Genomic DNA, 14,225 nt, shown 5'->3' on the forward strand with positions numbered 1-14,225 from the left:
TTACTTTGAACCTGCAATAAGGCCAATCGAAGTGAAGACTCTGTCTTCAATGCATGAAGCTTCGTTATGACGGCGGTTTTGAGTCTAAAGTGCCAAAGTAGGTGCATGACGCTTCAAACGGCGGCGGAATGATAGTTTGGAACCCACTCCGCCCTTAGCTCTCGTACATGTCAGCGTAGATCCACTCCACCTAGGGCCAAGCCATCGAAGCTACCGAGGCGCCGCCATATTTAGGGTCGTACATCAATGTAATGCGGCGCTCGATTTGTCCGAGCAAACGAGCCCTCTTTGTTTGCTTCGTCATGGGTATCGATTAGCTAGAAATACTATACGCCATACATGCGCCTTGCGCCATTGCTTGAAAAGACAAAAGTAACATATCCCGCTAACCTCTGACTTCAAAATCTCGAAATGTGACCTTTTGGTCCGTTACGTCGCTTCCACTGTCACAGTCATCACGCGGGCTATTACTCGGACTCGCATTGCGGTCTCTGAGTGCAAATATGCCCATGATCGTGCCTGTAAAATCCCGTGCACTCAGCATAGTAGTATCCACCATGTCGACTTGCTTCCATCGTCGGTCACGGTCAGGGTCGCGGAACTCGAGTGCGTAACGCTCTTCGCCAGCGATGATACGGAGGTCTACGGCTGTGGACGAACGCGAGACGGGCTCTGGGTACGATGCTGTGTACTCGTAATCGTTGGACGCGTCAACGAAGTGGACGTGGATGAGACGGGTGGACAGGGCGACGGAAATACTAGCGTGGCGCAGGGGATCTTTGTATACAGTTAATCCACCTATCGCGTTTGAATGAGTGGCCTCGTTATCGAGGAGTACAGTCGTTGCAGCAATGGCGTTTACGCTTCGTTGGCGGCGGGCCAGTAAAGCGAGAGGCGCTGTTGCGGCGGAGAGTGTCGAAGTATGAGGTGTGAGCGCTATTGAGCCGGATTTCTTGTAGGGACTCCGCAGTGGCTTATGCAGGTATAAATCGTCCAGGTGGGGGTTTACTAATCGCGATTTCTTGATCAGCTGTGCCGCAGCGAAACCTAATTGTACTGTGCGCGGTGTGCTGAACGACATTTGTGGCTGCTCAATAAGGGGCCATCCGTCTTTTGGCCACTCTACTGTTGTGAGAAAGGTTTCGCGCCCCATTGGCGCCTTGTTCTGGTCTCCCTGTACACCCAAGACTGCTGCCCACCAGTCCCCGTTCATATCTTGGAAGATTTCTCCGTGGCCAATATTTTGCACGTATTCATTCCTGCCATCCGCAGTCATGATGGGATTATTTGGACAAGATTCGTACGGTCCCCAGATATCTCTTGAGCGTGCTATGGACAGCATGTGATGTTCGAAGGTCCCGCCTTCAGCCACTAGTAAATAGTACCAACCATCCTTTTTGTAAATGTGTGGACCCTCGGTATCTCGTTTAGCAAAGCCGCCCCAAATCTCACGCGTTTCAGATAGTGCGGATCCGCTTCTGACGTCAATTTCAAACTGCTTGATCGTGCAACTTGGCTGTTTCATGCGATCCATCTCCATCATCCATGAGCCCTGGATATACGCGCGGCCATCATCGTCGAAAAAAAGTGAAGGACTGATGCCGTAAAAATCAAATGGTATCGCGTCGCTCCAGTTGTCGGACCAGATGTCGTCAGTTGTTATTAGAAAATTGTCGGTTTGCCAGTTGTCCTTTCCGTGGGAGCAGTTTGTGCAGGCGATGTAGAAAGTGCCGTTGTGATGTCGAATAGTGGGTGCAAATAATCCTCCAGATGCTACCATCACGTTGCCATCATCGAGGGGTATCGCAGATGTAGTCGCATTGTGCAGATCGAGTTGTGTGGATCTGTTGATTGCATTCCCTTGGAAGCCTCAGCCAGCGCTCATGCCAGAACAGTGCGAAGAAGCAGACGAACCGATATGCCTCCAGTCTTGCAGATTCGTGGACGCATAGATTGGAATACCAGGGAATAAATGAAAGGAAGAAGTCGCCAGATAATAGATGCCGTCTACGTGAACGACAGAAGGGTCCGGCGCGAATCCAGGTATTATCGGGTTGCTGAACATTGCTTTTTGGTTTCCCTGTGGATGATGAATAGGGCAAAGGTTAAGGAACTTGAGGGAGACGGCGAAACGAACCAGATCGGGTCGAGCAATGTAGCTCGAGCCGATTATAGTCGGTCTCCATCGCTCCGAAGTTGTTGTCATGCTTTATTACTCCATGGAGAAATTTCTTTACGCGTATCGCGATTCTGTTTCGCCACGGAGAATTATGCGGCGCTTAGCCTACTGTGGCACGGAGCCCGGCGCCGCTAGCCAATCGCACCACATGGCTAGACTTCCGCCGTCCACAATCCCAGTTGTGGGGCCGTCACCACGTGCTCGGTAACAGATGTCCATGATTCGAGGTCTTGCCATTTCGCCGTGGAGAAATACAGTCTACCCCAGACTATGCCATGAGGTCAGACAAGCATCCTCCCCGCGTTGTTATAAGTACTGTGGCAGAAATAGTGTAGAAACGTAGTTCAAATCTATTATATGGCTCCAAAACGTCTAATATTCATCACTCGACTACACCAGTAATGCGCATTGATGGAAGGGTCAATAGAAAAGACCGTCCATGGTCAGATGCCCAAGTCCATACCGTTGACCATCGAACCACTCATGAGAGCCCAGGGTTTAGTGATCTTTGGCAACAGAAGCGAATACTAGCATGGTGTATGTCGAGCATATTTTCGCACTCATCATCTATCTAACCGTCGTGAATTAGGCCTGCTTGTCTTCCTCCTTCCTGTCAACTTTGGGTTTGAACTTGCTCTGATCGGCAACATCATCGCAACCCCTGCATTTCTCGATCGATTCGGTTAAGAGACAGCCACAGGTGCCATTAAGATAAGCGTATGCGACTAGCAAGTGTTGAACGCTGCTACGACAGTTGGTACCTTCATGGTTGTCTTCGCTGCTGGCTTCATCGCAGACAAGATTGGTCGTCGCAAGGTAGTCCTTGCTGGTTGCTTGCTTTGCATCGTCGGACTCTTCGTTCAAGGGTTCGCAAACTTTATCATGATGCTCATTGGGGGAAAACTCATCAGCACCCTTGGGTACGGATTGGGCCATGCACTTTCTCATGTATACGTTCCAGAGATCGTACCCGACAATTTGCGAGGGATATGCTTGACCTTGGTGGTGAGTTGACTGAGCTTACTTTATTGCTTAGCAACGCCACTCACCCTCCCAGAATACTATGATCGTGGTTGGTCAGTGGTCCTGCGCACTTGTTGGCTACGGTGGATTGTCCATCAACAATGATTGGGTATGGCGAATGCCTATCCTCTCGCAGCTGCTACCCCCGATTCTGACGGTCGTCCTTGGCACGATACTTCTTCCTGAATCACCTTCGTGGTTAATCCTTCACGGACAGCATGAGAAAGCCATCGCAGCCCTCCATGAATTCAACGGCCCAAACTACGATGCTGCCGCGGTCGTCGCGGTGCTAGAGGCGGCGGTTCAGAGAGAGCGCACACTCCAATCCGAAAGTGCGTCGTACCTCGAATGCTTGAAGGGTGTGAATTTGCGCCGCACTTTGATCGTGTGTCTTGTATACATGGTCCAGCAGTTCGTGGGAGCCAAATTCGTCCAAGGGTATCTACCGTACGTATCAATAAACTGGTAAATGGGTATAGGTTAGGTCAGGGTTGGGTCTGATTTGTCAGACTCCAACCCAACCTAACCCATACCCAAACTAGAGCAACCCTAACCTAACCTACACACACGCTAGAGTATACCCTAAGTCAACCTATACCCAAGGCCCGTGCGACCCAAACCCAACCTATACCCACAGCTGGGTATACCATACCCATTTACCAGTCTACGTATCATGACGAGACAGGTGGGTCCGGATGCTGACATGCTCGAGGTATTACTTCACACATGCTGAAGTCGAAAATCCACTGGGTATCGCGCAAATTAGCTATGCGATTCAGCTGGTTGGCAACATTGTTTCCCTGTTCCTTGTTGATCGTATCGGTCGCAGACCGATGATTGTATATGGTACAATCGCGATCACCTGCTTGCTCCTTCTCGTTGGCGGTCTTAGAACACTGGAGAACAATCGCACTGCTCTTCAAGCAGTTGTTGGCTTCATGTCTTTCTGGGGTTTCTTGTTCTAACTGACGCTTGGCGCCGTGGCTTACGCGGTCGGTGGCGAGACTCCAACTGCTCGCCTACGACAGAAGGCATACTCGATCAACGTTATGTCAAACATGGCCGCAACCTGTCTCGTAACCCAGCTTGTACCCATCTTGATCAACCCCAGTAACGCGAACCTCGGCGCAAAGGTTGCCTTCGTCTTCTTCGCTCCTCCAGTATCGTCATCTATCTACATGTACTTTTGCTTCCCTGAGATGAAGGGTCGTAGCTATCTGGAGCTAGAGACGATGTTTCAAAGGGGGTCGCCGGCAAGAAGTTTCAGTAACTTCAAGTGTGAAATTGAGGTCGCAACAATCGCAAAAGATGATGACCTAGAGAAGCCAGTAGCGATCGTTTTTGATGAGGATCTATCGAAGGTCTGAAATAAATCTGTAGCGATCTCAACATCAGATCACTAGAGCTGTCAATGAGTTTCCCGTTGTTCAACTCGGCAAGACATGTTGGCTCTTCAAATCATACCCATAACATCGCAGCCATCTTAGTGGCAAAGCGCTCCATCCTTGTCATTTCGTCCACTCGTTTGTGGTTCGAACATGATACTCAATCACAATCTCTTCATCTCCAACGATAAAGATCACAGCCATCGCGATGCATCCTGCTCAGAATCCACGGTTGAAATCGAGCTCTTCGGAGACGCGAGAATCCAGTCTCGAAAGGACATCTAAGAGGGTGAAGAACAATGATTTAGCACGTTCGGTAAGTGCTAGGTTGTGACTTTGCTGGATGAGTTCAAGGAGAGTCACTCCTATTCTTCGAATCTTCTCTACCTCCAAAGCTGTCAGCAGATATACTTCAAGACGCATATCGTAACATACACACGGCTCCCCGTTCACTTGGAGAGACTCGATAGAGACCTCTGATAGTACCCTGACCATGTCACTAGCGATGTCGAGCCTCCTCAATGCAAGCGAGTATGACGTTCCGCTAACGCCAAGATGTTCGGATATTCCTGTTTCATAGAACCTCTGGAGAAGAACCATCTTTAAACAATAGTAAGTCACACACAGGTTCGTTCTTTGGATATCAAAGGCTCGTTGAATCCGTGTCGATGTCGGCGAATCAGGATCTACTGTCTCAGGTACCTTGATGTCAAATCGGCAATGATCAATCATGGCAATAAAGTCAAGATAGTCAGTGATGACGACTTCATGAGACGGGCCAACTAAGGCAGATCGATCCTCGACACCTTCGTTCCAGATTTCCAAGGAGTCGAATTTTATGATGATGCTTGACGCTTTTGTCCACAGGTCTTGACAGAGGTCATATCCCTGTCTGACCACGCTCTCTATGTCGAGAGCGCTCGGGGTGCTCGAATAATCCAGTAAAGGTACATCAGGCAAAGATCCACGCCAGTACATCGTGGTGACTTTAGCTCCTAGGCACGCGCGGTGCAGCGAGATTGGACGCCCGTTCAAGATCGCCGCAGACCTGTCAGCAGTATGGATCTGCCAGAATATGCTTCTGAGGAGACGTTCCTCAAGTGGATCAAGATTCTGATAGGAGGTCTCATCGTAAAGCCGCATTTCTTGCGCGAAACGTATAGCCTCTCCAAGTACATGCCAAGAGACGCGCGTTTTGCCAACGGCATGTAAGGCGGTCCAAAGATAGGACCTCGTGACTAGAGAGATATAGTCTAGATGCTCGATATCTTTAAGAACAGTATCAAGTCAGCTCGTAGCCTGTGCATGCCGTATAGATTGTTCCACCAACCGTAATCTTCGTGCGACTTCAGCGTCTCTCGCGATGCAGTAAGAAACTGACGTCCGATTTGTTCTCGCATTGGGAAAACCGAGACAGGCAATGTGAGAGCAGTAACAGCGCACAATGCTGTTAAAAGTGTGCGACTACGTAACACTGCCATATCCTCACCACCATTACCTTGCAATAAGGGTACCATGGCACGGATTGATGGTTCATGGATGGTGGGCGATATAGGAAAGAGGTAGTTCATGTACAATGTGATACATTGGTCTGCGATGCCGTGCAGCGCAAGGTCGGGTTGTTGGTGTATTTGGGACGAGGGTTGTAAGTTTCTCGCCGCTGACGAAGGAGCACCTGTAAGTGACACCTGCAGATCATACGATCTGAAAGTTGTGTTGCTCAGACGCGCATCGCTTTGATGGACTGTCGCACCGGCTTGTCGCATGGATTCGCCATCTGAAACCCTGAAAGTTGGCTGTGTAGTAACGTTCCGCTTGCGCTTTGGTCCCCTCTTCTGGGGTGCTATGTTATAAACGCACTCGAGGCGTGATATGCGGCAATTTGCGCATGGTGTTGACAATGCATCACACTAACGAGGTCAGCAAAGCCTTGAGTACGTACCGTCTCCATGTCTCGTGCAATGTCTTACTCTGACTTTGCGACGCTTGCACGCGTCGCAAGCTCTTTTCGCGACTGGCGCCGAGGGCCTGGTGTTCACAGCATCAGAGGTTGAATCGCCCCGTAAGTTGTCGGAAGACTCGTGAAGTGTTGACATAGGGTATGTTGCCGCTCGCAAGCGATGAGATGCACGACCTATGGGGTGCAGAGTCGCGTGGTAAATCTCCGTGGAGAAATCAAGATTGGTCTTAGCCTCGGTAAAGCTCGAGTGCTAGCCACAAACGGACATAACGCATTACTACTTCAGTCTCCATCGTTTGATGACGCGCATGACTTGTATCCTGCTCTAGCAAAGCCAAAATTGTAATTCGACCTGGGTCAACTGATACCAATTATCTCAAGCCATGGATAATGAAGTTAGCTGGGAAAGAAGAAATTAGTGTCACGAGGTGGAAGTCTGAGATGATAACAACAATCCACACGGCTCAAGCGGCGGGCCTATGGTCGAAACGTTATGTATAAGACAAGCTATAATCAGATGAGATAACATATGAAGACAATGGTAACTATCGCGAATCAGGTGTTCTTCCACGCCCACCTCTAACCCATCCACTTTACCAGATACACCAAGCCGATCAGCACAGGAACTTCAATGAGAGGTCCTACTGTGGCGGCAAGTGCCTGGTCGCTATTGGGACCATACGTCGCGACGGCAACAGCGATAGCAAGCTCAAAATTGTTACTCGCAGCCGTGAAACTCTGGGTTGCTCCCAACTTGTATCCATACCCAAGCTTATTGCACACGAAGAATGTGAAGAAGAAGATGACAACGAAGTGTACCATCAGGGGTGCGGCGGTTCGAACGACGGAGACGATTTGATGAACGACCTGTTGTCCTTGAGAGGCGAAGAGAACGAGAATGGTGTAGAGGAGGCCGACGAGTGACCATGGGGCAAGCCACTTGAGGAACACCTGGTCGTACCACTTCGCACCTGCCAGCTTGCGAAGCAAAAGGCGTGTCAGAATCGCAGCGCCAAGAGGTATACCGAGGAACACGGCGACACTCGTGGCGACTGTTTCGTAGGAGACGGCGACGGTGCCAGTCTCGCGGCTGATGACCTTGACGAAGAGGATGGCGAGGGGCGCATAGAGTATCATTTGGAGAATAGAGTTGACTGCTACCAAAATGGCACAGTATTCATCGTCGCCACCTGCAAGCCCGTTCCAGATAAGGACCTGAAAGCAGGTGTTAGTAAGAGGAAAACGAAAGCGAAAATTATGGACGTTAACAAGCATACCATGGCAATGCATCGTGCCAAACCAACCAATATCAATCCTGTTCGCAGGTCGCTCTGATCAGGAAGAAATGCCCACGCAAGACCGAGCTAGCTTGAGTCAGTGTAATACTGGCAAGAAAGGTTTGGAGGAATGTCTACCATAAGCAGTGGGGCGATAACCCAGTTCATGACAATACTGAAAACGATCTGCACCCAGAGTGCGCGAGTGCGGAAAAGACGGTGTAAAGTCTCGTAACGCACTTTGCACAAGATGGGATACATCATAACTAGTAGACCTATGGCGATAGGTATGGATACCCCAACGAATTTGCCCTTTTGAAGCGCTGGCCCGATTTCTTCGACGAAATTACCGAGAAGAATGCCCACCGCCATGGCGAGAAGGATCCAGAGTGCGAGGAAACGATCGAGATATCCTAGCCCTTTGATCACTGAGACGTGGTTCGGCGCTGCTTGTTCTTGGATTGGCAGACTCTCCAGGTCGGTGCTTTTGTCGGATGAGAGAGTCTGAGTTGAATTGGGCCGTGGTCCTTGATCTAATGTTGAAGACATGGTCTTTGTATCTGCACTTGTGCGCTAGGATATCTCGGGGCTGTGATTATTGAGGAATCAAGGTACTGATGCTGGGTAGAAAGCATCTGTATTTTATGTATGCCATTGTGAATTTCGATGGCATATCGATTAGCATTGCTCCAATCATCCTCCAGCAGTGACATACCAGGGAAGATGTAGGGCATAGTATACACCGCAGGAACTAATTTGACCCAGGGATTGGACCAATCATCGCCCACCAGTGACTTACTGAATATCTCAACGCCAACACATGGCAAGGTCACTAATCCACAACTGCTTTCAAATGTTGCGAAAAATTGCAATTGCTTGCAAATCCTCGGGGAGATCTCTAGGAATGGCCACCTCCACCACGAACAATCTCTCACACTCACTATGGCATGTAGCCTACCCAGCGCCCAGAAGCACGCCTACTCTCATTCGCCGAGAACAAGTTCTGAAGATGATGAAGCAAGGCGCAGATTCTTCTAGCAGGGACTTTGTTCTTGTCGACTTGCGTGGCAACGATTACCAGGTGACGTTGATTTTCGTTCACACACTTTATTCTGAGACTAATCAGTTGAAATAGGGCGGCACTATTCGCGGTGCGATAAACCTTCCTGCGCAAAGCTTGTACCCTACCATACCCACACTCTATTATCTCTTCAAAGATTCAGGTCAAAGGAAGGTAATCTGGTACTGCTGTAAGGCCACTCCTGTGCGATAGCAACTACACTTGCAGCAGCGCTAAGTATTATCGCAATGCAGCTTCTTCAAAAGGACGTGGTACCCGTGCCGCAGGTTGGTTCGCCGACCATATAGCGAATCAAGGAGATGCGCAGATGGAGAGCCTCGTGCTTCTTGATGGCGTTAAAGGATGGGCAACGGCTGGCGATGAGTACGTGCAGTCGATGATTGCATATGACGCCAGCGTCTGGTCGGCAAAACAGTAGTCGTTGCTCGCTGTAGCTGGTACACCAGTGAACTGTGAAGCCGAGTAGAAATATAGCGCAATTGGAACCCAAGTAGAAAGAAGGCCGGTGGTCGTGAAACACGGTCTGAGTTGCGGTCGCATGCGGCAGTCCTACTCATGTCGCTCTCTAACCTAAGATGTTGAAAAGCCCGTTGGCATCCCATTAATCTCTTCGCTGTCCGACCTCGAAGCCACTGAACTCAAATACGAGCATGTCTTCTTCATTCCTGATGTCGCTATGCCCTTGTCCGGAGCGAGGGCCAGAATTTAATAGCTGGTCGTGTTGGATAGGATCATGCATTGCCAGCCACTTTGCGCATCACTTGACAGTGACATGTTGGAGAGTCATGGTCTCGCCATCATCGTGCAGTGTAGTCTACTATGTCGGGGAGTATTGCGTGTTTCAGGTTTGAGAATCCTATCATTTGGGTGGTTCAACATTGAGCGATATGAAGTCGGGGTGCGCCTTGTCCTTTGGCTTGTTAATCCAGATTTGGCTATGCGTGGGTTGGATGCCGTTCCGCTAATGAAGTGGTTGGACTCTAGATTGTAAAACGTGCTGTAGATTGCGAACCCTTCCAGGTCACTAGGTGCATGTTCGCCGTTGAAATAGGGGGTGGAGCGACAGCCAATGTGACCCCGCATTACGCAGCGATCAAGCTAGCGCGGGCGGTTATCTCCTGCTGCCGTCCCCAATCCTGTGGTTCACCCACTTTCACCTACGTCTGCGCCCCAACACGGCGCACTCACGACATGCTGTTTTCCGCCCCTCTTCTTCATGGCATTCCGTTACCGAGAGCTCTTTGCATGGGGTTGATGTTGTCGCCGCTGCCGCTGCCGCGCTGCCCACATCGCAGCCTCGACGGGACGATTCGGCTTGCTGTTTCGCTTGCCTTTATTTGTGCCTGAGGCTGAGCGTATCCAGGTAGGGAGTACATGTATCGCATTGCATCCTTGCGTGTTACCTCTTGACGAAGTCGTTGCACAAGTCTGGAAGCCTCGAGACCAAGATACCGCGAGATGGGCGGCTGCGCAGTGCACGGGCGAGCCTTATGATCTATGATCGGCCCGCATCAGCCCAGCTCCGGGGAACGTCTCTTCCCGGATCGAATGCAGGAGCCGAACGTATCCAATGGCCATACAGTGCTAGAGAGCAAATTCAACTAAAGATTGCGCTCTGGATTTCCCGCAGCATCTGACCCGTGCTACGAGCCATGTCCGTCGCCTTTCTGTGTCTCAACAGCAGTGTACTACTTGTCCTACAATACACTCAGCCCTAAGGAAAACTGAAGATTGCCTGACACGCTATTGTGTACCATACACACCGAAAATCTCACTGTCACGTCACTATATCAAGCATGCGAGGCTTAGTCTGCGCCGTAGCAGAAACTGTCAAGCGTCGTTCTTTTTGTGTAGCAAGCCCGAACACGGCAAGTCAGCGCTAGGAAACCCCACGCACAGAGAAGTTGTCTGCATATCGTTTGCAGGGCTTTGATGACTGGAAAGCTAGGTATTGCAATCCTGAACCAATGCCACTGCAAGACGCAGAAAGGGTGTACCTCACAGGTGGGTCATTGGTACAGCCCTCGTGGATTTCTCCGTTCAATGCGGCTAGCCTTTCACTTACAACCGGAGCCCCAGGTCACCGAGCCTCATCGTGTACCGACCATGCGGCACGGTATCTGGTATGATCTCTTCCCTCGAGCAATGGTTGTGCTCAGTACCAAACCCTCCTACTACGCCATATCTGTCACACAAGTTTGCGAACGACCTGTTCAGCGAAGCTTTTGATACATTTTATTGGGGTAAAAAGCCTTATACTGGTACTAGCGAGCACGAATGCGCTCATGTGGTTCCGCAGCCTACCTAACGCGCTAGGCTTGATGGAGCATGATGTAAGTTCGCCGGTAAGCCTTAGCCCCCATGTGCCATCCAGAGCACGTCCGTCTGCAATGGCTGCAGCATTCCCTGTCCCTGCACGTTCAAGTCTCAGCTCAACGCCCAGTCTAGCTTGACAGCCATATGCAGCACAGATACGCCCACTGCACCATGATACCAACTGCGATCATTCCTGGATCCAACCTAGTTCAGACCGGAGCTCTCTTCTTGTCGTTCATTCTATATAATACATCTTTGTTCATACCTACTTGTGCGCTTCATCCTGCGGTCACACCATCTGTCATACACAATGTTCCACGCCTCTACTCAAGCATTCCCATCTCGTCAATCACGATCACCGCCGATAGATGACATGATCGCTGGACCCGAGATCACCATCATGTCTAATGGTTTAAACGGAGTGTCAAAAGCTCGGAAGATGAGAGCTTCTTGCGACGCCTGCTCCCGTGCTAAGGTATTCACTCCGCATTTTGGCAAAGTGACGATTATTTCTGACACTGTTTGCAGGTTAAATGCGACAAAGTGCGACCGACATGCCACCGATGCGGCACTATGAGCATCTGTTGCAACTACTCACCTTCCATGAGGTATGTCAACTATATTTCTGACTTGAGGCTCGAGCTCACGCATTCTCAGGTTGGGAAAACCTCGCAAGAACAGAAACTTCGATGGATCTATCAAGCGCGATATATCGCCCGCAGGCTCCTATGCACCTCTCGGAGCCAGAGTAGATCTGCTTCCACGTACTACATCGTACACGTATGAAAGTTCTCCGGAGCCGACAGACCCCTTCTATTTCGGTCCTCGTACCCCAGAATACCACTACCAGGATGCATTCGTGGGGAACACATTCGATGGTAGCCAATCTTCCAGATCTTCGGAAGGTATCAGCTCGCACTCAAATGTTTGGCCGAGCGGTGAACAAATGCTATTTGCACATCAGGCGGAGATGTTTGCTCCCGTACCACAGTATCCTCCATCACACGCGGCCTTTCATGGACATGCCCGATCAACCAGCGTGCAAAGCCAGCCTGAGATGCTGGCATCACTGGATCCAACCCAAACCTCGGCAGCTTTTGGTCATCAGTTTCTTGATGTGCTAGGACCAGATAATGCAAACCAAGAGAAGATAATGGCTTCGCCGCCGCCGATGATATCTTCCCCTCTACCGACACCACCAGCTTCCCACATCCTCATGAGGCACGATTGTACCCAGTTCGCCTTCCAGATACTATGCAGCCTATATGCTCCGCCTGAGACTCAGTCTGCTGCTGGAGACTTCAACTCGCTCGATAGTCTCCCTACATCGGGACCAGTACTCTCAACCAACACAGCGGCAGTGGACAGACTCTACACGCTATTGAGTTGCGAATGCTCATCGAACCCCCACTACTCAGCCACGATCAATCTAATCATCGTGAAAATACTATCTTGGTACCAAGCGATCGCTGGTAGTACTCAGCAAAACGAATGTTACTCCATGGAGACTCACGTGGATGCCTTGGCCCCTCGTCGTATGTTCAATGGCCTCTTGAGCTCCGAACACGAACACATCTATCAATCAAATCACATTCTGGCTGAGCTCTGCAGGGTGGAGAAGCTGATTGACAGATTTTCTGAGCGCTACTGCAACCCGGCCAATGCCGCCGAGACAGGCATCCATTGCGGCGTCTACGTGGCCATGGAGAAGTCGCTTCGAAGCTGCGTACGCGATACTTTTAGAATCACCATGTCAGCTGCGCCAGAGAACGTCAAGCGTCAGATGGCATCGCGGACCCAGAGCTGCTTACGCATGAACACAGTATGATCTACATGGCTGCATCTTCAGCGATTTGTAATTCCTTGTACTAGATGATAGAACTCCGCGCATGTACCCCACCAGCATATCTATTGGGAAGGCTCTAGCGATTGTCGTTTCCTTGCATCGTCCTCGGCCGCACTTCCTCCATCCCCGCCTAGTCTTCCGACGGCCTGTACGCACGCTCAGTTGCCAGTTCCTTGGAGGGCCTAGGCGGCCCAATAGAGCGGGTAGAGAGTGATGGTCGAAGGTTCCTCAGTGTATCTTCATTGGTGCATTTGTAATTTGTTACCTACCATGAGCCATGGCTTACTATCACGCGTAATGGAACATCTTTCAGCTAACTCGTTATGCGAGACCGCTTTGACAATCTCCGTTTGCGCATCTAGCTTCGGATTGCGTGCATCATCTCACCTGTGCCCCACCTACTGATTGCGCTCAGCACTACACCCAAGAATTACACATTTGCGAACTGACCTCCACTAGCGGAGACAACAGCGAAGAAATTTTCAGCGCACTAACGCTTATAGGGGAATGCTTTGTACAGGTTTATCCTATACTTCCATTGATTGAATCGATAGGTACCATAAATCAGCGCTGCCGACATGTTTCTTATCCCGACTGAAGCAGAACATTCACCATAAGCAAAACCAGGTATGTCGACTGCATCTCAATCGCGAGTCTATTACCCGTATCTCGGGTTCGCTTCTAAAACATGCGCATGGGGCACAAACAGGCTGCGCTGATTGATGAAGTCTGTGCATACTGGGCCGGGCGCTTGGGATGACAGGACCACTCTCTGTTGGTATCTTGCAAGATCGACATGGAGGACGATCGAGCAATTGTTAGCAATCATGAACATGGCATGTTGGCTCGCTAGAGATGCAACCCGTGACGGGTAGCTGATGTTGCGAACGTTCGTGATGGCAAGTGAGTATTTACATTGTAGGCTCGAAGCACGAGCAAGTCAGTCAAGTCAAATCACTGCACAACTATCACCTATCACTCTAGCAACTCTTTTCTCGCATTCTTCAAGCATAAAGTTCGGAATATCCACCACATCATCCCCACCACACCTCCCGCCCGCGCTTCCCGCCGAACACCCGCTCTTGACTCAAGCTCCCGCAGGATGCGTGGGAGGTTACGCGCCACCTAAACATAGGCGTAAGATAGCCCGCTGCCTTT

General features: G+C 50.3%; 6 protein-coding genes across 6 annotated transcripts; 3 read left to right on the plus strand and 3 right to left on the minus strand.

Moving 5' to 3' along the window:
* Nucleotides 1-20: 20 nt before the first annotated feature.
* On the minus strand, nucleotides 21-2,154 carry CC77DRAFT_1026607 (hypothetical protein). The gene is made up of 2 exons (XM_018526296.1): nucleotides 1,915-2,154; nucleotides 21-1,860 (listed from the first exon to the last, which is right to left on the minus strand). The coding sequence occupies exons 1-2, from the start codon at nucleotides 2,063-2,065 to the stop codon at nucleotides 386-388; spliced, it is 1,626 nt and encodes a 541-aa protein (XP_018378890.1). The 5' UTR covers nucleotides 2,066-2,154; the 3' UTR covers nucleotides 21-385.
* A 426-nt stretch (nucleotides 2,155-2,580) lies between these two features.
* Nucleotides 2,581-4,569, plus strand: CC77DRAFT_1036275 (general substrate transporter; the record flags this gene model as incomplete). The annotated part of the gene is made up of 6 exons (XM_018527001.1): nucleotides 2,581-2,716; nucleotides 2,769-2,861; nucleotides 2,913-3,184; nucleotides 3,237-3,649; nucleotides 3,915-4,131; nucleotides 4,207-4,569. The coding sequence occupies 6 exons, from the start codon at nucleotides 2,581-2,583 to the stop codon at nucleotides 4,567-4,569; spliced, it is 1,494 nt and encodes a 497-aa protein (XP_018378891.1).
* Nucleotides 4,570-4,687: 118 nt separating this feature from the next.
* Nucleotides 4,688-6,823, minus strand: CC77DRAFT_667028 (hypothetical protein). The gene is made up of 4 exons (XM_018532678.1): nucleotides 6,558-6,823; nucleotides 5,918-6,497; nucleotides 5,023-5,855; nucleotides 4,688-4,974 (listed from the first exon to the last, which is right to left on the minus strand). Exons 1-4 carry the CDS (start codon nucleotides 6,681-6,683, stop codon nucleotides 4,807-4,809), a joined length of 1,707 nt encoding a protein of 568 aa, XP_018378892.1. The 5' UTR covers nucleotides 6,684-6,823; the 3' UTR covers nucleotides 4,688-4,806.
* Nucleotides 6,824-7,126: 303 nt separating this feature from the next.
* CC77DRAFT_950913 (arsenical-resistance protein) lies at nucleotides 7,127-8,373 on the minus strand (the record flags this gene model as incomplete). Its single annotated transcript, XM_018535345.1, has 3 exons — nucleotides 7,127-7,762; nucleotides 7,825-7,911; nucleotides 7,963-8,373. 3 exons carry the CDS (start codon nucleotides 8,371-8,373, stop codon nucleotides 7,127-7,129), a joined length of 1,134 nt encoding a protein of 377 aa, XP_018378893.1.
* A 355-nt stretch (nucleotides 8,374-8,728) lies between these two features.
* CC77DRAFT_1045309 (Rhodanese-like protein) lies at nucleotides 8,729-9,337 on the plus strand (the record flags this gene model as incomplete). The annotated part of the gene is made up of 3 exons (XM_018527389.1): nucleotides 8,729-8,905; nucleotides 8,960-9,074; nucleotides 9,139-9,337. The coding sequence occupies 3 exons, from the start codon at nucleotides 8,729-8,731 to the stop codon at nucleotides 9,321-9,323; spliced, it is 477 nt and encodes a 158-aa protein (XP_018378894.1). The 3' UTR covers nucleotides 9,324-9,337.
* A 2,257-nt stretch (nucleotides 9,338-11,594) lies between these two features.
* On the plus strand, nucleotides 11,595-13,049 carry CC77DRAFT_950845 (Zn-II 2Cys6 regulatory protein; the record flags this gene model as incomplete). Its single annotated transcript, XM_018535341.1, has 3 exons — nucleotides 11,595-11,696; nucleotides 11,750-11,829; nucleotides 11,879-13,049. The coding sequence occupies 3 exons, from the start codon at nucleotides 11,595-11,597 to the stop codon at nucleotides 13,047-13,049; spliced, it is 1,353 nt and encodes a 450-aa protein (XP_018378895.1).
* Nucleotides 13,050-14,225: the final 1,176 nt, after the last annotated feature.

The sequence above is a fragment of the Alternaria alternata genome (genome assembly GCF_001642055.1).
Source record: "Alternaria alternata strain SRC1lrK2f unplaced genomic scaffold CC77scaffold_42, whole genome shotgun sequence".
Taxonomy (NCBI): domain Eukaryota; kingdom Fungi; phylum Ascomycota; class Dothideomycetes; order Pleosporales; family Pleosporaceae; genus Alternaria; species Alternaria alternata.

Bases quoted from the DNA above. Each gene is read 5' to 3' on its own strand.
- CC77DRAFT_1026607 (XM_018526296.1), bottom strand. From the start codon at position 2,065: ATGTTCAGCAACCCGATAATACCTGGATTCGCGCCGGACCCTTCTGTC. The intron at 1,861-1,914 runs GTTCGTCTGCTT...GAGGCTTCCAAG, and splicing joins GCAAGACTGGAGGCATATCG to GGAATGCAATCAACAGATCC.
- CC77DRAFT_667028 (XM_018532678.1), bottom strand. From the start codon at position 6,683: ATGTCAACACTTCACGAGTCTTCCGACAACTTACGGGGCGATTCAACC. The intron at 6,498-6,557 runs GTAAGACATTGC...TGACCTCGTTAG, and splicing joins GCAAGCGTCGCAAAGTCAGA to TGTGATGCATTGTCAACACC. The intron at 4,975-5,022 runs GTATGTTACGAT...ACAGCTTTGGAG, and splicing joins AAGTGAACGGGGAGCCGTGT to GTAGAGAAGATTCGAAGAAT.